Source organism: Urocitellus parryii, chromosome 3 (assembly GCF_045843805.1).
Source record: "Urocitellus parryii isolate mUroPar1 chromosome 3, mUroPar1.hap1, whole genome shotgun sequence".
In the NCBI taxonomy this organism is placed as follows: Eukaryota; Metazoa; Chordata; class Mammalia; order Rodentia; family Sciuridae; genus Urocitellus; species Urocitellus parryii.
In genome coordinates, this window is record NC_135533.1 from 217240575 (window position 1) to 217264001 (window position 23427).

The 23427-nt window shown below is 62.4% G+C and overlaps 1 protein-coding gene across 5 annotated transcripts in view; it reads right to left on the reverse strand.

The window, feature by feature from the left end:
- Window positions 1-23427, reverse strand: part of Kdm4b (lysine demethylase 4B) — a 110281-nt gene that overhangs the window by 75219 nt on the left and 11635 nt on the right. For all 5 annotated transcript variants that reach the window (XM_026404320.2, XM_026404317.2, XM_077796614.1 and 2 more), the window contains exons 2-4: window positions 21352-21517; window positions 12504-12596; window positions 2248-2399 (exon numbers count right to left, since the gene is read on the reverse strand). In XM_026404320.2, the coding sequence (XP_026260105.2) occupies window positions 2248-2388 (141 nt within the window). In that variant the 5' untranslated portion in view covers window positions 2389-2399; window positions 12504-12596; window positions 21352-21517. The remainder of the gene's footprint in view (window positions 1-2247; window positions 2400-12503; window positions 12597-21351; window positions 21518-23427) is intronic.

The window sequence follows — 23427 nt, forward strand, 5'->3', positions numbered from 1 at the left end:
CCGCAGATCTTGGGGAGTAGGGTAACCCGTGCAGTTCTAGTGAAAGCAGGAACCCCAGCACTCACACACAAAGGGTGGTCAAGGCCAAAGAGACCCAGGTGAGGGGGACACACGTCCCCATGGCTCTAACAGAGCCAGCAGCACACTGTGATCCTTCTCCCAAGAGGCTGGCAGTCCTAAGAGCCCAGGGCCCCATCTGGAAGAAGCGGAGGTGCCCGTGGCCAGAGCAGATGCTTCCCTGAGCCCATCTGTCCCCACAGAGTGGCGGGAGGAGGGACACGTGTGTGTGGTGTGCCACACGTGGGTACCAATGTGACTGCAGCTGCCAAGAGCCGAGCATGCGTGCCGCATCCGCCTCCCCGCCCCGCTCTCCAGGCACCGTGCACGTGCGCCAGGGCCCGGGGCCTGCCCTCCACAAGCAGGAGCGAGCCGCGGTCAGAGAAGGCAGGGCTTGGAGCCCTCGTAGAGGGAGAAGGGCTGCAGAGCCAGGGCGCAGGGAGGGGCGCCCACCTGATGGCTGCCCTCAGCTAAGCCCGCCGTGGACGCCGGCCCACTGGAGCGGCAAGTTTAAGGCAGAGGGGTCAAGGCTCCGGGGACAGGACATGACGGGGGTGAAGAGGGAAGGAAGAGGGGAGGTGGAAGGGGGCAGAACAGATGCAGCCTGGGACAGAGCACTGGAAACAGGCTGGGGTGAAATGAAGGACAGGAAGTGCCAGGTGACATTTAAAGGACTCTCAGAGGAGAGACCAGGACAGCCAGAGGCTAAACCGCCACTGTGCTGACAGAAAGGGTGGCCTGGGTCCCAGATCAGGAAGGGCTGCTGTGCCCTAGCAAGACAGGAGTGGGCCAGCCCCAGGAGCCAAGGCTGGTGGGGCCGGGAGGAAAGGTCACAGCCACCTGCCCAGCTGCCACGGGCACGAGGGGAAGGCAGGCCCCAGGACGGGAACCAGACCACCCTCCCTGGGGTCGGCCAGCAGAGCGCCCACGGGCTCGGGAGCCTTCCTGAGATGGCAGTCCCTGGCCACACAGCGGCTGGGGAGGCTCGTGGAGGAGGCGGGAGGCCAGAGCCACATGGCGGGCAGGGGCTGGAGCCAGAGGTGGCAGAACTGCCACCGTGCCTCACCAGGGTATGTGACGAACACAAGCCAAGGGCAGAGGCATGGGGTCACGGCCAGCACACGGATCCACCGCCCCCAAGGCTGCAAGGGTGGGAGTGTCATGTGAGGACCCGCAGGAGGGACGCGAAAGCCAGCAAGAGCACCAGGAAGAACCAGGCAGGCAGGAGCGGGCTACCCCACTCGCTGCAGGGGACAGACATAGCCTCTGGGCTAGCGACTGAGGCCTGGTCAGAGCCACCCACTGCCGCTCCTCCAGCTTTTGAGATAAGAGTCTTTTCTCCAAGATGGTTGGAAGAAAAAACAAGACGGTGTCTGGCAAATGAGAAGGACCTAAGGTTCACGTTCCGGCGTCCACGGGGACAGTTCTACTGGCACGTATCTTGCCGCAGTTGCACGCCGACGCCCTCACTGTCTGGCGCTGTGCAGAGACCGCGCGCCTGGGCTGAATGGCAGAGGGAAGTGGCAGAGAACCGCCTGCCAGGGGAAGCCTCGGCCACGCAGCAGCGAGGAGCACAACCCACGCGGCTGGCTGAGCCAGCCAGCACTCACAGCACCAGGCCGCGGGTCCCTGCTGCCACCTCCCCCGTTCCTTCCCTTTTCATCCTCTTCACGTCCTGTCCCCCAGCCTTGACCTAGTGCCCCCACCCACGGGGTGCAGGGAAAGACTCGAGAAACCCCACCAGTGCCGTCTCCAGGGAGGGGCTATGGGCGGGGCTCAGCCACCTGCACCCCCGCTCTCGCCCGCGCACCACGGGCCCAGACAGGAAGCTGCTCCAGCTGGGCACAGTGCCGCCCTGCAGGCCAGGCGTCCAGACGCCCAGGCCAGGAGGACAGCGGCACTCGCTGGTTCCAGACCAGCCTATGCAGCACAGCGAGACCTTGTCTCAAAAAGCAAATTGTTCAACCAGGAATAGGGAGGAAAAAAGTGAGGCCTCCTAGCACCGGGCCCAGAAGGCTCCGGGACCCCGGCAGCGGGCCCATCTCACCGCCTGCCGGCGCCCGCGGGCCCTGAGAGCACCACGAGCTGGCTGATGGCCGCTGGGGAGGGCCCAGGACAAGCCGGGTGCGGGAAGGACAGCAGGGCAGTGCGGGCTGACGGCGGCTGCGCCAGGGTCAGGTCATCACCCACCTTGGCCAGGCCTGCCCGGTGGGCTCCCTGCGATTCTATGTAGGCCACGTATTTGTTGAAGTCCTTAAACTCCTCCATGGTAGGGCGGAACGTCATGATTTTGCAGCTGGGGTTCTGGGCCCCGTGGTCCTCAGAGCCCATGGTGGCAGCACCTGTGGGGAAGCAGAGGTGAGCAAGTCAGCGCCGCCGCCCCCCCCCCTCCTTCCATCACTGAAAACACCAGGGCCACCACGGGCAGGGCAGCGGGGCCCTTGCACGGAGCTGGGGTGCAAGAGGGCTAGGGCTGGCTCACGGTGCGGGCTGAGCACGAGGGCCACCATGACGGCAGCTGGTAGAAACAGTGCGCCCTGTTTAACGGACAGGCGAGCCTGGGGGCCAGCACTCGTTTTAAGCAGAACCCTAGGAAAGAAAGCTGCCCGGATCAGCCCCTTGGCATGTTCTCTAGGTCAGCTTCAAATCGAGACATCCGCTCCTCAGCCAGACGTGTGCGAGGGACAGCAGGGCTGCGGCTTCCAGAGGTAAGAACGGAGTGTGAGGGCGTCCTCCCACACACTGCCATCAGGGAGCCCGGCAGCTCGGGGCAGCCCACTGCCAGGACTCTGCTGGGCACGCTGGTACTGGCCTGGCTGGCTGCCGTCAGCAGAGCCAGGACCCAAGCAGGAGTCCTGGTCCGGGAGAGCAGAGGTGCTCACCACACCACTGGCCGCTGGCGCTGCAACTCTTGGGCACTGGGCTGCCCTCTCACCAAGGAGGCCACAGGCTAGGCAGCTCCCACCTGCCGCGGGAGCCAAGGGGACCAAGGGGGACTGGCAGCCCACCACCAGGAACAGGTTTCAGTCGGCCTCGGGCAAGGGTCTTCCTTGCAGATTAAATTCTCCAAAACAAGGAGAAACCGGTGTCCGCCTAGAGTTAGAAGAGGCAGGAAGCCAAGTGCGCACACCGAGAGCTAAGGAGAAGTTTCAAAAGTTCACCTGCCTATTCCGAGAGCCCCAGAGTGACCCAGGAAGTGACAAAAGGGCAAGAGAATTCTCTCCTAGAAAGGGCTCCGGGTCACCAAGATGAGCCCACCAGCTCCCCAGACGCACTCCCTGTAGTGGGCACTAGAGGGCAGCAGGCACCCAGGAACCCTGCGCAGGGCCGGACCGGAAGCCCAGTCAGCTCCCACCTCCATCGGACGGAAGTAGGGCCAAGTGGCCACTGGCCTCCTCGCCACCTGCCCTGTCCACCATGTGTCCTCCTCAACCACCGCACTGCCATCTGGGGTGCAGGGGGCTGGGACCAGCTCTGAGGGACACCCCCACCCCACCCCACCCCGCTGCACTGGTGAGGCCCTGAGGGGATGAGCCCTGCCCAGAGCCCCGTCCCACAGCCCTGCACTCTGCAGAGTCCTCAGCTCCTGCTGAGCCAGCCAGGAGGCCACAGCACTGCAGACGTGGCTGGTGGCCACACAGTGGGCAGTACTGCCCAAGTGCTCAGGAAGGAAAGGGACCATCACAACCAACCCCGCCAGAGAACAGGTGCCAGTGTCGCAGGCCACAGAGGCTGCCCACCCAGAAGGCCGCCCTGCTGGAGCTCTGACCCAGCCCTGGGGTCCGAGGGGCCCAGGCCACCACACTCTGCCAGCCAGGCTGACCTACCCCAGGGCCCTGTACCTGAATCCTCCCCTGCGGCTCCACTAGCCCCACAGCCTCCTGGACCCCCTGGTCCTTCCTGCCCGTCCACCCAGACGCCCATATGCCACGGGGACTTCTGGGCTTGTCCTCGGGAAGCCAGCCGCTGAGGGTAGCAGAAACCTTGACCAGCACAGTGATGGCTGAATGGCCAGGGAGCACCGACAAGAGGGCGCGGCAGGCAGCGCGACAGGCAGGGAGGTGAGGGGCAGGCCCAGCGTGAAAAGCCCTGGTCTCACCTGTCCCGAGACTCGGGTGCATGGGCAGTGGCTGTGGCCGGCACATCCAGGCTCCTAGGTCTCAGCCTGCCCGGGGTGTCCCCTGCGGTGCTGCAGGACTGCAAGGCAGCGCCCTCTCCCACAGGTGACCACAGGGGCCACCGAGGTGGGCAGGCCATGGAGCTGGGTGCCCAGCCAGGTTCTGCTGCCATCCCGAGTCTCCCACCCTTGTGGGATGTGCCAGGACCCAGTGGCACCCACCAGCTCCCGTCCCCTCCCCCTTTCCTTTGGGCTGCCTCTTCTGGCCCCAGGTGGCCACAGTAGAGGGGTCTCCAGCCCCTGGGGCTCCTGCAGGAGGGGCTGCCTCCCCCTCCAGGCCTTCGGGCAAGTCACCCAGCGTCCAGGCCTGCCACATGCTTGCCTCCTGCCCCAGGCCAGCATGTCCAGAGCAGTGTGCCCAGGGCCAGAATGGAAGAACCTGGACAGCAGCTGCCAGGGTCTAGAGAGGTGCCAGGTTCGTGCTCTGGGAAACGGGGAGCCCCATGCCACACGGGTCCAGGGGCGAACCCCTGAGGGTGCACACAGCCCACGCCGCTGACACCACGCTGTCAGGAGCACTGCTCTGGTGTGACATGAGGGACCCAGACACTGCCTTGGTGACCCAGGAGACCAGATCCCAGGCCTGAGAGCTGTGACCTCTCCAGCGGACTCCCCATACAATGGACTCACAGGGTAGTAACTGCAGGCCAGTGGGATGGCTGGAGGAAGCCGGCCACTGACATCACACTGTTGTTGTTGGTGGTACCAGGGACTGAATTCAAGGGTGCTTAACCACTGAGCCGCACCCCTTTTTATTTATTCCAAGTCAGGGTCTTGCTAAGTTGCTTAGGACCTCACTAAGTTGCTGAGGCTGGCTTTGAACATGTGGTCCTCCTGCCTCAGCCTCCTGAGCTGCTGGGATGACAGGCCTGTCCTCCATGACGGGCAGGACCACATGCCTTGTCCCTGGCTCCTGGCTCTCCTCCCTGGCTGCCATAGGCTGAGCCGCTTTCCTCTGCACACCCTCCACCATGGCGCTCTGCCTCCTGTGGACTGTCCCTCTGCCACCGGCACCAAAACATGCTCTTCCTCCTCTCAGCTGTTCTGGCCAGGTGTCCTGGCCACTGCGCCACAAGGCTGGCGAACACATGCTCTCACCTGGAAACTCTCGCTCCGGGACAGGCTCGCCACAGAAGGGAGGCCAGGGTGCCGGCAGTCTCCGCACGTGCCTCTCCCGCCTGTGTGTGCCCTTTCTTTTCTTTTTTTTTAATTTTTTAATATTTATTTTTTTAGTTCTCGGCCGACACAACATCTTTGTTGGTATGTGGTGCTGAGGATCGAACCCGGGCCGCACGCATGCCAGGCGAGCGCGCTACCGCTTGAGCCACACCCCCAGCCCTGTGTGTGCCCTTTCAAGTGGCTTTTTCCTGTAGCTGAAGCATAAAGAAGAAGATCTAAATGCTTCACAATGTCCACAATCCACAGCACTCGCCCTGTTGTGTGAAAGAAGAAATTACAAGCCAAGTGTGTGCACACACAATAACCAGTGAGCGAGGCTGGCGCACGTCAGGAGGCTCAAACAGGAGGCCAAGCTCCAGGTCAGCCTGAGCAACTTAGCAAGACTCAAGTCTCAAAATGAAATTTCAAAGGACTGGGGTGCAGCTCATGGGAGTGGCCGTGCCTGCCGCGTGTGGGATGGATGGCTCCCTAGTTTTGAGACAAATACCTTGGCTGGAGTCTATCCCTGGGCCCCGCCCTCCAGTTTACCAACCCCAGGCCAGGGCAGAGGGCCTCGGAGAGTCCCTGGGAAGACCACACACCGTCCAGGACAGCAGCGTGCTCCGTGACAGCGCACCACACCAACCCGAGGGTCGAGCCCCAGGAAGGCTGATCAAAAGCCAGGCCGGGGTCCTGAGCAGCACTCACCAGCACAGACCCAAGGGGCCGGCACGTGCAGGTGCTCCGCATCCCTGGCAGCGGGACATGCAAGTCGGGACCACAGGAGGTGCTCTGCACCCTCCAGGTGCCAGGGTCAGGAGGAGACAGGTGCTGGTGAGGAAGAGGGAAGCCAGGCCCTCACACCACAGGAGGGGTGGAGCTGGGGCAGAACTTAGCTGACGAGTGCCCAAGGGCAGTGAGAACACGCCACGTGTCCACCACAGTGCAACCCACAGCGGCCAGGGAGCCAGCACCGTGGCCAGCCACACAAGGTGCCGCTCGGCCTCACAGAGCACGGCAGCTCCGGGCATGGACACAGAGGGGCCTGCGGGACACGGGGCTCAGCAAGAAGCAGACCCCAAAGCCACGCATCTTCTCCCTGGGCAAAGAGATGAAAACGTCCAGAAGGGACGGTGGTGGTGGAGGCTCGGCCAGCAGAAGCCCTACGTGAGGCCTGAGTCGTGCGTCTTGGCGGGCGAGCTGCTGTGTTGGGCCGGGGGGCCGAGCTCCCCTGCACCAGCAAAGGGAAGGGGCTGCGAGGGGACAGACAGGAGGCCTGCGCCAGGAGCGTGAAGGCCCCGCCCGCCCACCCAGAGCCCAGGGCTGCTGTGAAGGCCTGCGGAAGGCAGGTCCGCTGCCAGGTTAGGCGGAAACCTCCTCAGCACCGGGCCGGGCTGCTTAAGGGGGCGATGCACTTTGCGCAACTCTGACACGAGGGCCCGCGGGGGACGCCAACCTCTGGCCACCTGCCGATGGGCAGTCTGCCCTAGGACCACAGGGGCACCCTTCATCGAGGGCCCTTCCTCTGGCTCCTGCTGGGCCAAAGGAGGTGGTGGGCTCCAGCTCCACCGAGGCCCAGGCCACCAGGCAGCGCCGGGCCAAAGTAGGCCCCACGGCCTGGGGTCCGAGGCCCGCTGCCCCGTGCTGCCTCGTGCTGCCCCGTGCTGCCCTGTGCTGCCCCTTGCAGAGAACTCCAGGAGGAGGCAAATGCTCCAGAAGGAAGAGGAGGAGAATGGCGGTCACCTCCTCTTGGCAGGGAGGCGGGCCGCAAGGCAGGCCCACGGGGGAGGGTGGCTTCCCACCAGCGCCTGCGGGTCTCCCTGCGGGGAGCAGCTCCACTGTGAACCAGGACGCCCTGTGAGGCCCAGTGCTGCCCCAGGCCTGCCCCACTCTGGACCGGGCGCAGGGCTGTCCCAAGGTGACAGTCTCTGTGGGCGGACCTCCTCTGTGGGGCACAGCCAGGCAGGCCCGATCCAGAGAGCACCCAGCAAACCCTCAGAGAGGGAGAAGCCCAAGCCAAAGCAGGTCCAGAGCAAGAGAGGCCATCAGGCAGGGACAGGGACTGGGCGTGAGCACCCGGCACGTGGGGCACAAGTCACAGACAGATCCAGGGAGAAACAGTCCAGACACAGGCGGACACTGGTGATGCAGGGCAGAGCTGAGGAGAGCAAGGCGGAGTGGCCAGGGAGGCCAGCTGGGCAAGCTGGGTGGCCAGGATGGGCAGCCTGTGCCCCGGGGGGTTTGGATGGGAAGCGGAGGGGCTGGAAGGAGACGGGCCCAAGGGACGACAGAAAGCTCCCTCTACGTGGGGGATGGCCACAGGCTGGGCCAACTTCGGACCTGAGACCTGTGCAGTGGTCACAGGAAGCACAGTACACACACAAAAATACAAACACACGAGTGTGCACACACACACCCCACAGACACACACCCCCCACACACAGACACACCCCACAGACACACACACCCCACAGACACACAGACACATCCCACAGACACACCCCACAGACACACACCCCACAGACACACAGACACATCCCACACACACACCCCACAGACACACACCCCACAGACACACAGACACATCCCACAGACACACAGACACACCCCACAGACACACCCCCCACACACCCCACAGACACACAGACACACCCCACAGACACACAGACACACACACCCCACAGACACACAGACACACCCCACAGACACACCCACACACACCCCACAGACACACACCCCACAGACACACAGACACATCCCACAGATACACACACCCCACAGACACACAGACACATCCCAGACACACACACCCCACAGACACACCCCACAGACACACCCCCCACACACACACCCCACAGACACACACACCCACACCCACAGACACACAGACACATCCCACAGACACACACACCCCACAGACACACAGACACACCCCACAGACACACACCCCACAGACACACACACCCACAGGGGACGCCAGCTCCTGTTCTGCTGCCAGCTGGCTGGGCAGGATGATGGTCCCCAAAATGGCCATGTCCTCAGCCCTGGAATCTGTGGGGATGTCACCTCACAGGGAAAAAGGGACTTTGAAGACAGGATTAACCAAGCACTTAGAGGGCTCCTGGCTCCCGTGTGCCGCAGGAGCACCGCACCGTCCCGTGGGAACGCCACCCTCCCCTGCCCCCGGAGGGCTGAGAGCAGCGCCCTGTAGACTGCAGGCTACTGGCCCTCACATGCCAAGGCGAGGGTGGTGTGTGCGTGTGCCGGGTCTCTATAATACAGCTCCTGTTATCCACGCACGCGCGCACACACACACACACACACACACAGCCATCTGCTCGGGACCCCACACGCCTCAGGGTCTGGCTCCCGAGGCCCCAGCAGCCTGCTGTCCTGCCACACACAACCACCTCTTACAAGTGCTGTCCCAGGCTGCCCAGCCAGCCCCTCCACAACCTGGGAGAGGAACCAGCAGGGACGGCCAGAGAAGTGTGACAAGAAGGGACACATCAGCCAGGCTGAGAGCCACCTGTGGCAGGCAAAAACTCTTTTGGTCACAGCCACAGCAGCCAGGGGCACCCTTCCAAGATCCTGCCCCATACAGCTCCTCACCCATGGGCTGACCCCACGAGCCACAGGCAGGGACAGACCACTGAGCGCGTGAGGCCCCCACCCCACCTACAGCGGAACTGTCGTGGCCAGGCAGTGTCCTGTCCACCTGGCCCACCCCACAGGGGCCCACGACCAGACAGTTCTCCCTCTGGACGCCGGCCCTGGGACAAAGTGCCCAATAGCAGGATGGGCCACCAGGAGGCAGGCTGAGAAGAGTCAGGGCCACCCTGTGGTGGCCCCACTCTGTGTCCAGTGAGCACTGAGAAGCCCGGGACTCTGCCCCAGCCCTCAGTCAGCGCGCACTGCGGCTGGTGCCGGGGACAGTCTGATCGGGCAGGTGCTCAGACCCGGCAGAGGCAGCAGCCTCAGGCTGGGGCCAGAACAGTGCTCGGCCCGCATCCTCCTCGGAAGCCCAGAAACCAAGGACGGGTCCTTGGAAAGTGGGAGGGGCTGTCTGAGCACGGAGGGTCAGAGCGCCCTGGGGACCCCAAGGGCCATCTCTCCCCAGGCTCTCCCCTCCAGCTGCTCCCACAGGCCCCTGTCCCGGGAGTGAGACCCCAACACCCAGTGCACCCCAGCCAGCGCAGGCCCACGGCGCCCCCCCGTGTGGAGGCTCCCCACTGAAGCACCTCCCACAGGCAGCCAGGACACAGGAGCCACCTCCAGGCACAACTCTTGCAGAGGTGGCCTAAGACAAACAGCTGGGAGCCCAAGCAGGTGGCCACCAGCAGCCCCCAAAGCTGCCCTAACAAGAGCCAGGGGAGCCCTCATCTGTGGTCCCATCTGTGTGGGGAGCCCCTTGCAGGGAGGAGACAGGCCGGGTGCCAGAACACCATTGCTCACCCCACCCACTCAGCACCGCGGTGGGCCAGCTCCTCCACGGGCCAGATATTCCTGCCTGCTGCCCAACCGTCACCGCCTGGCCCCCGTGTCCCCGCCCCGCCCACTGTGCCAGCTCCTGCGCTCCTCTCAGCCTGTCCCAGAGGCAGGGCCGGCAGCGGGAACAGCAGCTCAGAGATGCAAGAAGGATGAGCGCTGAGCAGAGGTGGCCAGAGGAAGCCCAGGGGGTGCCGCACAGGATGGCTCAGAGGCCACACACTGGACGCTGCAGGACTGGCCGGACGGCCAGAGTGACAGAGGCCAGAGGAACAAACAGGAATACAGGCGGCCCAGGGCACAGCTGAGGAGAACCGCAGTTCCAGAGGTCTGGGAGGTGCGCCAGCGCACAGGGACTCAGAGCACGAGTACGAGCCGGGCTGCGGCCTGGGCCCTGGCTGACCGGGACACGGTGACAAGGAAGAGCAAGGCCCAGAAGGCAGGAAGGGCCGCCCATATGCCTAGGCACGAGCACCTGAGCGCCTGGCCACTGTAACCCCATGACGGCCTCCTCTCGCAATCTGAGGCCAGAGGCCAGGAGCACCTGTCCTGGGCCAGATCCTTCGTGGCTCTCCTTGCGTTTCCCCACAGCCCTGGGCTCCAGCCCCCGTCCAGCTCCTGGGCCAGCAGCGCAGTGTCGTCCAGCTTCTCCCCGACTCTGGCCCTCCTGCCTCCTCCCATGAGGACCCTGTGGTGACCTTCGGCCCCAATGACCAGGGTGACCCCAGCTCAGGGCCCTTTACTGATCCCATCTGAAGAGCCACGTGAGGTGACACAGCCACAGGCTCCGGGGATCAGGGTGTCGCTTGGGAATACCGTTCAGTCTGTCACAGTCACCACGGGACTAGCACAGTCCCCAAAGACCACACAGACCCTGCAGACCGCCACTCGGCACCGCCCACCTCCCTGACGGGAGCCTGCTCTGCCTGGGCCTCCAGGGAAGACGCTCAGGCACAAACAGCCTCCGCAAGAGACACTGCACGAGGTGACCGCAAGCCCACCCTCCAAATGGTCGTGGCCACGGGGTGAACGTACAGGGACAGTGGCCTCAAAGTGCAGCAGAGGAACGCTGGTCCCCTGTCTGCTCCACGTGTGTCCTGGCCTGCATCTTCATGCTGGTGGCATCCCTAGAGGCCAGGCCCTGGGCTCCCACCTCCCCCCGCCCCCCAGGAGTGAGGCCAAGGCATCAGGAGCACGGCTGCAGCTGACCACACGCGAGAGCACAGCGGGGAGAGAGCAGGCAGGACTCGGCGCTCCCGGGCCGGCCTGTCGCTAGTCCCCAGGAGTGTGGCCCCAGGACCTCTAGGGCCACCCCCTAGAAGGTGTCTAAGACTCCCAGGCCTGGCCAGAGGAACCAGCCCCCCATGGGAGGAGGAGCATGGCGGAGAGCTGCCTGGAGCGTTCTCGGGGACTCTGGTCTCTACCCAATGAGGGGCTGGCCTTGCTCACACCCCATCTTCCTACCCAAGCACCCCAAACTACAGAAGAGAAATCCAGCCGCCACCACATGACCACGGCTTGGCCCTTGCTGAAAGCCAAGGAGGCAGGCGAGACCGACGGCCCTGCCCCCGACGGCAGCAGGTCCTCCAGCCTGTCCTGGGCACTGGCTTTGATTTTTTAACAAGTGCAGGCCTGTCCTGACCTACAGGAAGTGCCCACAGCCCACGAAGTCGCAGAGGCGCCCCCAGCTGGAGCATGGCACCACACAGAGCCGCGAGTCTGCCCAGGCTCGTGGGCGCAAAGCTGGAGCTCGAGGTGTGATTTTCGGCCGTGCAGGAGAAAGCCCCGAGACCCGGAAAACACGGACCTGTTTAGGGGAAGAAACGGGTGCCACCAAGCAATCTCGGGGCTCCACTAAGGGCCAGAGGTGGAGGGGACCAGGCGGCTGAGAGGCGGCTGACTGGAGTCAGCGGTCCCTGGGCAGCCAGCACGGTGCCCACCAGGAGGGGTCCACGGGCTTTCTCTTCAGGACCTCGCAGGAAATAGTTTCAGATCTGCAGAGCCAGAGTTCCGGCACAATGACCTCATCCTGCCGCCATCACCGTTATTTACGTAAAGGAACAGGCGCAGCTGTGCCAATAAAGCTTTATTTACAAAATAAAGCTCACGGGCCACAGCTGGGTGGCTCCCCACATGGATTCAGTTCCCAAATGTGGCTGGACAGAGCAGGCCTCCACGTGGACACAAAGGCCCAGGTCTAGCCCATTTAGGAGTGGCCACCTACGTGCCATGGATAGGTGCCTGCGTGGCACTGGACCCTGGGTGATGCTGAGTGCTATGCAGTGTGTCTCAATGAACCCCCGCTGTAGCCCCTCACTGTTGGTCCCCACTCTGTGCCCACAACACAAGACAAGCCAGCACATCCTGAGCGATCCCCCCACCACAGCACCAGAGGCAGCGTGCCCGGGAGGCAGGACACACCGTGGACTAACCAAAGAAATATCCAAGAGCCACCTCTGCCCCAAGGTGGAGCCTCCCATGTTTGGATGACTTGACCCCAGACGTCACAGGCCCCAGAACCAGGCGGGCCACCGCCCCCTCCCAGGGTGCAGCCCAGAGCCACCGCCCAGAGCAGGCATGGTGTCGGGCCTCATACAGCCACGAGGCAGCCAGGCCCACTTACCCACTCCAGCTTCCTGGTGAGCTCCAGGGGGCGCAGGCTGCGGGGTGACAGGAGCTCCAGGAACCGGCAGAACCTCTTCCTGTCGGGCAGCTCCTAAAAGGCACAAAACACCAGGATCACCTGACCCGCTCCCTGGGTGGGTCAGGTGCAGCAGCCGAGCACACCGCGGCCTTGCTGGGGCTCAGCTGGACCAGCGGACGGTCAAGAACACGAGACACGTGCGCACAGCCCCTGACCCCACAGAGCTCAGCTCCTAAGCCCGGGAGAGAGGCCTGCGTCAGTCCAGTGAAAGCCAGGAGCTTCCGCGAGCCTCGAGCCAGACAGCCTCCATGAGGCTCCGCTGTCGCTCTGCCGGGCCAAGTCAGAGGGAAAGCCACCTGCCACCTCCTTCCCAGCAGAGCACAGGAGGGCAGGGCAGGGTAGCAGGGGACTCCACCACGGGCCCCAGCTCCCCGCAGAGCTCAAGCCCTGCCCACGGGCCAACTGCAAGCAGGACAGGACCTTCAGCCTCGCTGTGACACCCAGCGCCTCACAGATTGGCCGAAGCGCAGGCCCCTGCAGCACACGGTGGCCCGGGCTCCAGTGTCCTCCTCTTCCTGTTGCCTCACCAGTGCCAACTCCTGCCCAACATGCAACTCCAGGGCCCCTCAGTGGGCCTGAGCTTCAGGCAGCGACGCTCATCCCGGGGGCCCTGGATTCTGTGGTTCACCCGGAATCTCAAATGACGAAGTCTGACAAATACCCTGACAACACCAGCCACCAACACGTGTTCTGAAAGACACAGAGGCCACCGGGACAGAGCATCCGAGCATCCGAGCAGGCACAGAGGGCCCGCTGCCAAGAGCACAGCAGCCCCGCTCTTGCTCTCTGGGGGCAACAATGCCAACTCCAAAGTGGGGGGCTGGTGGCTCCAGGGCTCCGGGGAAGCCCAGTTCTCAGGGCCTAGCCCAAGCCTAGGCACTGTCCATCGTTCCTGTCCACAGTGGGTGAAGGGCCAGGCCAGCAACCTCCATGGCCCCTCAGGAGCAGAAGTCAGGTCCCCACAGCTGGTCAGTGGCCACTCTGGGGTACTGAGGCTTGGCCCCAAACTCTGCCCCAGGCTCTGCTCAGACAAGGCCAAGGCGGGGGCCGGGTGGCCCACACAGCACCCACTCCCTAACGTGGGCTGTGTACAGGTGCCCCTCCATGGGACACAGGGAGAAGCTGCCTCACAGTGCAGACTCTGACCAGGACCACTCCAGCCAAGTAATGAGGGTCAGCACCCGCCATGGGGTGGCACATGGCCAGGACAGCCTGTTTCACAGAGGCCCTTCACCTCTGCATCTCCTCCCCGACCTGTCCATGAGGAAAACTTCAGACAGAGCCCAGCAAGGGCTCCCCGCCACCCATCACAGCCCTCCGCAGATGGCCCGGGGTAGAGCCTGGAGATGCGACAGCCCAGAGTCTACGGGGACAGGACAGCTGATGCCGTGTGGGACCCTGGGTGGGTGTGGGACAGGAAGAGGACACAGGAACAAGCAGGAACCAGCAGGAACCGGAATCGGGCACACACTGGAGAGGCTGTAACAGCAGCCTCGCTTCACTGACCACCAGACACACGTGGCGGACGAAGCCTGATGGACAGCGGGGAGGCGGGGACAGGAACCCGGGGCTCTCTGCCCAGTGTCCCCGTTCCAGAAGTCAAGCCTGCTACCACAGAAAGGCCCAGGTCGGCTAGGTCTGCCGCATCCTGCCGCCCGCGGGCCTGTGGACCTCACTGTGAGTTCTGGGCAAATCTGGGGCACTAAGAATAGAACTGGACAGGGGAGCCTCCGCAGCGCTGCAGAGCCCACAGGGAGCCAGGCCCAGGCGCCGACGCCCCAGCAGGGCGAGACCCACCACTGCACAGCCGGGCTATCCGCACATGCCGCCAGCACAGGCCCTGGGCAGGCAAGGCCCGTGCTGGCTCCTGTCTCGCTCCTCTGGCCCTCTGAAGGGCCAGGTAAAGAGCCAGTAGCACCACCATGCTGGGGGCCTGCCGCCACAGAGGCCATCCCTGGGGACCCCAAGGACCCACGCCCAATCCAAGCAGAGGTGGTCTCAGCTATCCGACTGCCAGTCACCCCAGCGGCCCAGGGCTGACCCTGTGTGTGTGACTGTGTCCACATCAGACCAAACGTCCGCCTCAGGGGCTGGAGATGTGGCTCAGCGGTAGCGCGCTCGCCTGGCATGCGTGCGGCCCGGGTTCGATCCTCAGCACCACATACCAACAAAGATGTTGTGTCCGCCGAGAACTAAAAAATAAATATTAAAAAAAAAAAAAGACACTTCTAAAAAAAAAAAAAAAAAAGTCCGCCTCTGGCGCCAGACCTTGTGCAGTCCTGAGAGGCAGAGAGCTAACTGGGCACCTTGGGCCAGAGACGGCCCTCATCTGCAGCCTCAGCCACCTGACCAGGATGCTCAGCGCCCAACCCAGCCCACGCCCTCCAGGGCCACCAGCCTAAAGCCACCCTCAAAAAGGATGAGCCATTTCCTGCCTCCACCCAGCAGGAAGGTGACCCTGCTGCAGGTACTCTGTGGACCCGCTCAGGGTGCGAGGCCAGGCGGGGCTTCAGAAGGGCCTGATGGCGCCGAGGCTCTGCACCCCGTTACAGGAGCTCACGCCCAGACCACAGGCGAGTCAGCACCACTGTGCAGGCCGCGTCCCTAGTCCAAACTCTGCCCGCTGAGAGGGCCTGAGCAGTGACACCCAGCCCAGGTCATGGTCTCCGAAGCTCACCCGGAGCCCTGGGAAGAGGCAAGGTGAGTCCGGGGCATCTGTGCAGCCAGAGAGGAGGGATGTGCGCAGGACTGGTGGGTATGCAGAAGGGACGAGAAGCAGGTCCCATGGGACCACTGCACAACCAAGAGTGGCAGCGTGGACTCAGAAGACAGAGTAGACACACAAGTCTTTACTTACAAGACACTCAGAGACTCAACGACGAGGAAAGGGCAGCTCTCCTCCCAAAGACCCCTGCTACCCGGTGCCAGGAGGGAGGGGACGTGAAATCAGCAAGGGCACGTGACACGGAATGTAGGAAGTCAGGGTCGACACCTCAGGAGTCGGGTATCTGCACAGCTTTCAACGCACAAAGAGCAACTGTCCACTGGGAAACCCAGGGGATGCCCCCTGAGCCAAGGGTCAAGGCCAACATGCCCAGTGACAAGCAGCATGGGCACCATGTGCCTCCTGACATCTGCACGTCACCTCTGCCTTCCTCCCCCACGTCCCTAGCGCAGGCTGGTCAGGGGAATGCACCTCGGCCAGGACAGGTGGTCCACCAAAGCTCTGACCAGTGCCCTTCAAGAATGCCAAGGCGGGGGCCAGCGCATGGCCAGTTGCAGAGCACGAGACCCTGAGTCCCATCCCCAGCACCAAAAGCAAAGTGTCAAGGTCATGAAAGAAAGGTAAGGCGCTGGCCCATCCCAGGACCCTGAGGAGACAGGGCGGCCCAAGGCCCACGTGGGACCTGGACCAGGAAAGGGACGGCGGGAGGCAACGGTTGAACCCTGGTGTCACCCTGGAACTCGCTGGTTTGGAGACTTCCATGTGCTTACGTAAGGTGCTGACGGGGGCCCGGAACGAGAGGGCAGGGGAACTCTCTGCACTGTCTGTGTGACATTTCTTTAAGTCTAAAATTACTTCAAAATAAGAACTTAAAAGAATAAATGCCGCTCGGTCCACTGTCTGAAGCCCAGAAAGGGCAGGTCCCAGCGGGAGAGGGGCTGCTGTGAGTGCCCAGACGTGGGGAGGGCGACACATGGGCACAGCCCCCACAGGCCAGGCCCAAACCCCACACTTCTCATCCACGTCTGCGTGCTGGGGAGGAGCCTCTTATTTATTTGGCCACATCTTTCACACCCGGAGACCCCAAAGCCCACCTGAGGGAGCTGCGGGCTCAGCAGGAAGACCCGCCCCAGCAGCCGGCTCGCATCCCCGTGCAAAAAATGCAAACATCACAGCACTCTTCCTCGGTGTCCCGCCAAGACGAGATATAAGCTAACTCAGGGGACAAACCTGAGTGATAAAGGGTGTGGCGTGGGCAGAGGACAGAGACCAATGGGTGAGAACCGAGTCCAGACACACACCCGGACTCTGAGGCCAGCTGGTCTCCAGCGGGTGCCAGGGCCACTCAGGGGGAAGAGAACAGCCTTTCCAGCAGAAGGCCCGGGGACAAGTGGGGCCACACGGGAGAGAGCCCAGAGCCCAGCTCACGGCAGATGTAAAAACTAAGCTGGGCACGCTGACGCACACCTGTGATCCCGGTGGCCTGGAGGCTGAGGCAGGAGGACCCAAGTTCAAAGCCAGCCTCAGCCACCTAAATAAACAAACAACAGGCCTGGGGATGTCGCTGGGCACTGAAGCGATTCCCAGTTCCCAAAACAGAAACAGCACTGACACCACGGCACTGGAGCCGAGGAGCAGAAGGAGCCAGAGCCACACGGAGGGCGCCTCGGGCCTCCCGGAAGCCTCCCCGGAGCACAGAGCCCCCCACATCAGTCTGGAGTGTCAGGAGAAGTGGGGCGCACACCAACCTCAGAACAGGCCGCTGCCCCCGGGGGGAGCAGAGCACATGGCAAGGAAGCCAAGGAGGCCTCTGAGCCTCCCTTCCCTGGGGAGAGGCCTCGAGCAGGCTCCGGGACAGCCAAGTCCACAAGACCCTGGAGCCACCTGGAAGCCAGAGCCGCCACCAACAGCTGCTTGGACCCCACCTGCCCACAGCACCACACCCTCCCCAAAGCTCCCACATCACCAGAGACAGGGCAAGCAGGTGGACAAGCACCCCTCCCAGAGGGCCAGCGAGCCAGGACAGCAGGTCTAGGACCAGGGAGGAGTCCCCAGTGCCCAGGACACACCCCCCTCCCTGGTGCCTCTGGGTAGACTGAGCTGGACTGCAGGCTGCAGGGCCATAGGCTCAGGGCTGACCATGGGGCTGCCAGCTGCAAGCTCACTCAGGACCTGGCCTGAGGGGCTCAAGCAACCCCTGGGGCACTCAGTGTGGCCGGCACACATAGCCCTTCTCGCGGCACCTGCATCTTTTTGGATCCCTACCTCAGGACAGTGAGGTGACCAGGGGGACCGGTCAAGTGGGAACAGAGGTCCTCCCTGACAGAGTCTTGGCTGGAAGCCAGTGGTCAGTGGAGGCTGCTCATGGGGGAGGGCACAGAATCCCCCTCCAAGTTTCTTCCAGAAGGTTCCACTCCCACGCTAACCCTGCCCGGCCCAGGTCCTAGTCCCACCTCTTCCAGAGCCCGTGACTGCTCTGGTGGAAGCGGGGCAGGCCCACTCTGCCTTGCTGTCCCTCACTGCTTTACATGGGTCATGGCTCACGTTCTTGGCGCCCCTGCAGGGCACTGCTACCATACCGCTGCCCGAGCAGGAGCAAGGCCAGGAAGTGTGGGCAGCAGGAGACGTGGGCAGCTAGGCTTGCGCTCCTCTGGGGACAGCAAGTCTGCTCTGAGGGGAGCCGCTGACTACGGCACTGCGGAGACGTGTCAGAGCAGGGTGACGAGCAGGCTGGACTGTAGGCCTCGGGAGGGCCAAGGTTGGCAGGACCGAGGGGCAAGGGGAGGCCGCAGGAGGGGGTGGCCTAGCCCAGGGTAGCAGCACACAGGAGAGAGGACCAGGCCGACGCCACCGGGCTGTCCTGGACCCTGCTGGTCACCCAATCCCTGCACTGTCCTTCACTCTGAGAATGTGACCCATCCTCCCCTGGATAACTTGGGTCTAGAGCAGGCGCCTGAAGTCCCAGGTACCTGGGTCATGATGACCCAGCCCATCTCAGCTACAGCCATGCCCCCCCCGGGCAGCACCTGGCCACGCCCTGCTCGGGAGGCTGAGGGGGCCAGCTGCAGCACCTGGGGCCTGACACTGCAGGCCGGGTGTGCAGAGGCAGCGGGCAGGAACAGAGGCCGCGACGGGCCAGGGAGATGACGGGCAGGCAACCAGGACAGGCTCCCTGGGCCACAGTCCTGAGGCCCTGTGTTAGGCAGGCAGGCGGCTGTGGGAGCCACCGGGCAGCCATGGATGGCAGGAAGGGCCAGACCACGGGTTTGTTGAAAGACCAAGGCCCGGCACTGGAGGAGGCCCCGTGAGTCTCTCCACTGTCACCACAGAAAAGGATCTGGAAGAATTCACAACCAAGTCCCCAGGTCCCTGCCAACACGCCTGCCCTCCAGGACACAGCGGTCTGTCACCTGAGCCCTGCTGGATTCCTCATCTTTAGAAGCACATGTGCACCAAAGTGCAGGGGGAACCTGACAACCCACACGGGACCCAAACAGGCCCCGGAGCGGGCGCCCGAGGAGGTAGGGAGCAGCAGCTGCAGAGCCGAGAAGCAGGCGCCAGGAGAGAAACCAAGTCTAGAACACATTCGGAGCTTCGGTGGGTGACCCGGGGGGCATCTCGAAGCACCGGGGTAAGAACAGGTCCTTGGTGCTAGGACACCTGGGTGGCCACGTGGACAACTAGGTCCCCACCTCACACCATGCGGAAGATCAGGGATCTGGGCCACCCAGGAGACCGCACAGGCGTCGGGAGAGCCCAGAGAACGCCGCTCAACGTTCCCAGCTGCTGTGCTTCAGCCCAACCCAGCTCCTCACTGCTGGAGATGTAACCGCCAGGTCCTGCACTGGTAGCACTGGGGCGGGCCCTTTGGGAGGTGGCCAGGACCAGGTGAAGTCTAATGAGGAAAGTTCAAGGCCCCATGATGGCATCAGAGGCTTCCTAGGAAGAAAGAGGAAGAGAGGCCCCGCCACCAGCTGTGCCGTCTCACCCTGTGACTCCACCACGCTGCAAGGCAACCAGAGATGCACAGGGCGCGCACTACACTTGGAGTCTCTGGAACCAAAATCCAAATGAACCTCTATTCTTCATAAATTACCAGGTCTCAGGTATTTTGTTACGGCAACATGCTGTGGACTAAGGCACTATGACTCAATCCCAGAGACAAGGAGAGACAACAGTCATAAACGTGCACAGATCAGGAAGGAGGGAAGAAAGGGGGACGGAAAGAAACCTCTCTGTAGGCAGTTAAAAGCGCCGTGACAACAGAGACTGAGAGAGAGTGCATGCGGCGCAGGGTGCATCTCCCCAAGGTATGGTAGAGCTTCAGTGTGGGGGGGTCAAAAATCCCACAGAAAAATGGGCAGACAGCAAAAAAGAGGCAATTCAAAGCCAAGAGTGAGGACGACCTTCCCCCCACGGCAGGGCTCAACCCCTCGCATAATTACAGCAGCGCTGGTGAGACCCCAGGGCCTGCTTCCCGGCTGGCCCCCGTGCAGCAGGCACTCTACATGGGAACAGCACACGCTGCTGGTGGGGTGGGGACGGGGCTCCGCAGCACACCTGCCCCGGCCCTCGCCCACCTGCAGAACTCTGCCCCAGACTCCCCCAGGCCCTGAGAACCCAGGGCAGCAGGCCATAGGTGGCCGCAGTCTGCAGCTGCAAAACCCCTGACGCAAACTTCACGCCCCAGAGGAGCAAGGCTGGCGAACACAGCGTGGCAGGAGCTGCAAGTCCCGTGGCCCTCGGAGCCCGACGGGAGCCAGCACCTGAGGGACACGGGGGCTGGCGACACTTGTGCACACAGGCCCTCTGAACTCTCCCTACCCTCCAGGACATGAATGCTCTATGTCCCAGTGAATCAATGGGCAAAAAGTAGAACCCACCAGAGGTGGGCGCAGTGCGAGTGCCAAATACAAACGGAACGAGTAACCCAAACCTGAGTCCAAGGGACAGCGCAGCCACAGGCAGGGGAGAGTGGGCAGCACCACCCAGGTCACTCCTCATGCCGTGTTAGAGCCACTGTCTTCAAGAATGGAAAGAGAAACGCTGCTCCACTCTGAAGGCTGCTCTGTGCAGAGGGCAGCAGGCGCTGGCTGTGGCCATGAGGTCCGAAGCACTAACTCACTCATGGGCACTTGGGGGCAGCTGGCCGGGGGCAGGTGGGTGGACAGACAGCTGAAGTACAAATGGACAGAGATCTACTTGCGACAGGCGGGTGCGGAGTGGACACTGGGTCCGGGAGCACACACACACACCACCTCCGAGCCCAAGCCTGGAGGGAAAGACAGGAGCCAGCCTCGAAGCGCAGGCCGCACCACGTCTCAGGCTCTAAACAGAACCCGGCTCCGCGGGAAAGGCCAGGCCCAGGAGGGGGACTGCAGGAAGAGCAGGCTCCGTGCGGGGTCAGGAGGTGCTGAGATGGGCGGGCGCTAGCCGTGGCACCCGATCCAGCCACGGGGGCTCCCTCTGGACAAATCTGGGGCCAAATCAGCAGCAGATTAATGACACCAGTGGATGACAACCTGCTTAACAGAGTCCACGAGTGCACGCCAAGGGGGGCACACTCCTAGCAGGAGAGCCCAACAAATAAAGCCATGGCACAGGGAGGTGAACGCCGCCCGAGCAGGACTCGGCAGTGGCGCCCAGGGCAGGCCCGCAAGCCCAGGCCGAGTAGGGCGCGATTCAAGGCCGGCCTTGGCCGCGGGGCAAGACCCTGCCGCAGAACTAAAAAGGGGAAGAAAAACACGGGGGCTGCAGCTCAGGTGGGGCCATCAGGCAACTCCACAGGAAGGAGGAGGAAGGAGGAGGAACGGGGAAGGAAGGGGGAGCAGTGGCTGAGGCTGGGGAGCCGGGAGCCTGCACGTGCCCACAGGACACTGGGTGGACAGCAATGGCAAAACCGCACGGCCCGGCACACAAGCTCAGGCACCACCTCAGCCGAGGGCTCCGGGTGCCTGTCACAGAATGCAGCCCCCTGCCACGGCCGCCCCTGCTGGCCCCAGGCAGAGAGGTGAGCATGGGCTCTGGGATTTCCTGCCAAACCTGCTCAGGAGGAGTCGGAGCCGCCCCAATGCGGGATTGTATTCCTCAAGACGTCAGCCACAGAATCAAGGACAGCTCAGGCACGCTCCAGACGAAACAGAGGGACAGTAATGGCAGCTTGAGGCAGCTGGAGCCTGGATCTCTTCCGACGGAGGCTGCTGCAGAGCTAGAACAGGATCACAGGTCACAGGTCACATGGTGGCGCTGCACCCACATCCAAGTCCTGATTTGACATTCAGTAAGAGGATTCTTCACCTGCCCCCCCCCCCCCCCCCCGTATTAGTGGTGAAGGGGCCTCTGCCTGTGCCTGACCCATGCGGCTCAGGAAGAACAGACAGAAAGAGTAAGAACAAAGCCAGCACAGCGCACAGCTGCCACCTGGGAGGCCTGGACCCAAGGTGCCAGGCAGTTCCCACTGTTCTGATAACTTTCTGGTCAACTGTCTCCAAACTAAAATAAAATAAAAAATAAGTGCCGGGTGGGGGATTTAACTCAATGGTAGGAAACGTATCTAGCACGTGAGGCACAGATCCTACCCCTAGCTCCACGAAAAAATAAAATAAAAAGGGAGTTCTTGGGCAGAGAGCCAAGGTACCCAAGGGGCATGGGCCTGGCCGCCAGCACTCACTTCTGGAACCTCACACCCAAGCTGGGGTGGGGGACGGGGCCTGCCAGCTGCCTGCATCTTCAACAGGCTGGAGGCCACCTGTCTAAGTAGGCCAGCAGGCTGGGGTGGGTGAGGTAAGGAAGCTCCACAGCCAGGCGGCACCCCGCAGCCCAGCTCCACAGAGACGGGTCCAAAATCAACTACGTGAAACCACAGTCATTAACAAGCTAATCTTTCCATTTAATCTGCAAATTTGCCTTGGATTCGGGTGAGAGCTTGGAAGTCTGGCAGGCCAAGGGCACAGAGGGAAGGATCTCCCTTTAGACCCCTGAGACCCAGACAAGGTCCCCAACTTCCTTCAACACTCCTCCAAAGAGCGCTTCCACCGGACACAGCTGACCCTCGCACAGGCCAGCCGCAGGGGACTGGTGTGCCCAGCCCGGGAAACTGCTATGACCACACCACTTCCCAGATGGGAAAGCAAGGCACCGGGCAGTGCAGCGACCTGCCCAGGAACCCACGGGACAGAGGTCCACGCACAGGAAGGCCCACAGCCACGCCAGCAGGGAGGAGGCGGAGCACACAAAGCCATGTCACTGCTTCTAGAAAGAACTCCTCATAAAACCCACTGAAGTCCCAGGAGGAGGAAGCAGCCAGTGTTCCCAGAATCTTGGGGAGGAAGCACCTCTCTAAACAGGTCAGAAACCTGAAGCCTTGCAGGAAAGGACAAATTTGGCAATAAATCTTAAAACCTTCGACATAACAACACATCAAAAATAAAACTGGGGCTGGGGATGTGGCTCAAGCAGTAGCGCGCTCGCCTGGCATGCGTGCGGCCCGGGTTCGATCCTCGGCACCACATACCAACAAAGATGTTGTGTCCGCTGAGAACTAAAAAAAATCTAAAAAAAAAAATAAATAAATAAATAAATAAAACTGAAGATATACAAGGAACTGAGAAAAAAAACACAATAACCCGACACAGAGGTTTTACAAATCAGTGGTTCTCAGGGTGAGTCTGCCCTAGGGGCACCTGGCAATGTCTGAGGCATCTGCAGTGTTTGTGGGGACAGGCGAGCTAATGGCCTGGAGTGGGTGGAGGCCAGGGATGCTGCTCAGCACCCTGTAGTGCCCTGGACACCCTAGGCAAAGGAGGACCTGGCCCCAAATGTCCGCATTACCAAAGGGGAGACACCCTGTTTTAAGTCAGAAAAACCATGAACCCCCATTCAACAAGTGGGGAGGCTATGGGCCAGAAATTCCATACAGTAGCATGAAAGGACAGGTACAAAGGAGGGGTAGGCTGAGGCAGGAGGATCACAAGTTCAAGGCCAGTCTTAGCTGCGTAGAGAGGCCCTGTCTCAAAATAAAAAAATAACAAAGGCTGGGATGTGGCGCAGTGGTGGAACGCCCCCAGGTTCAATTCTCAGTACCAAAAAAAAAAAAAAATGGAACAGAAACTGTGGCTG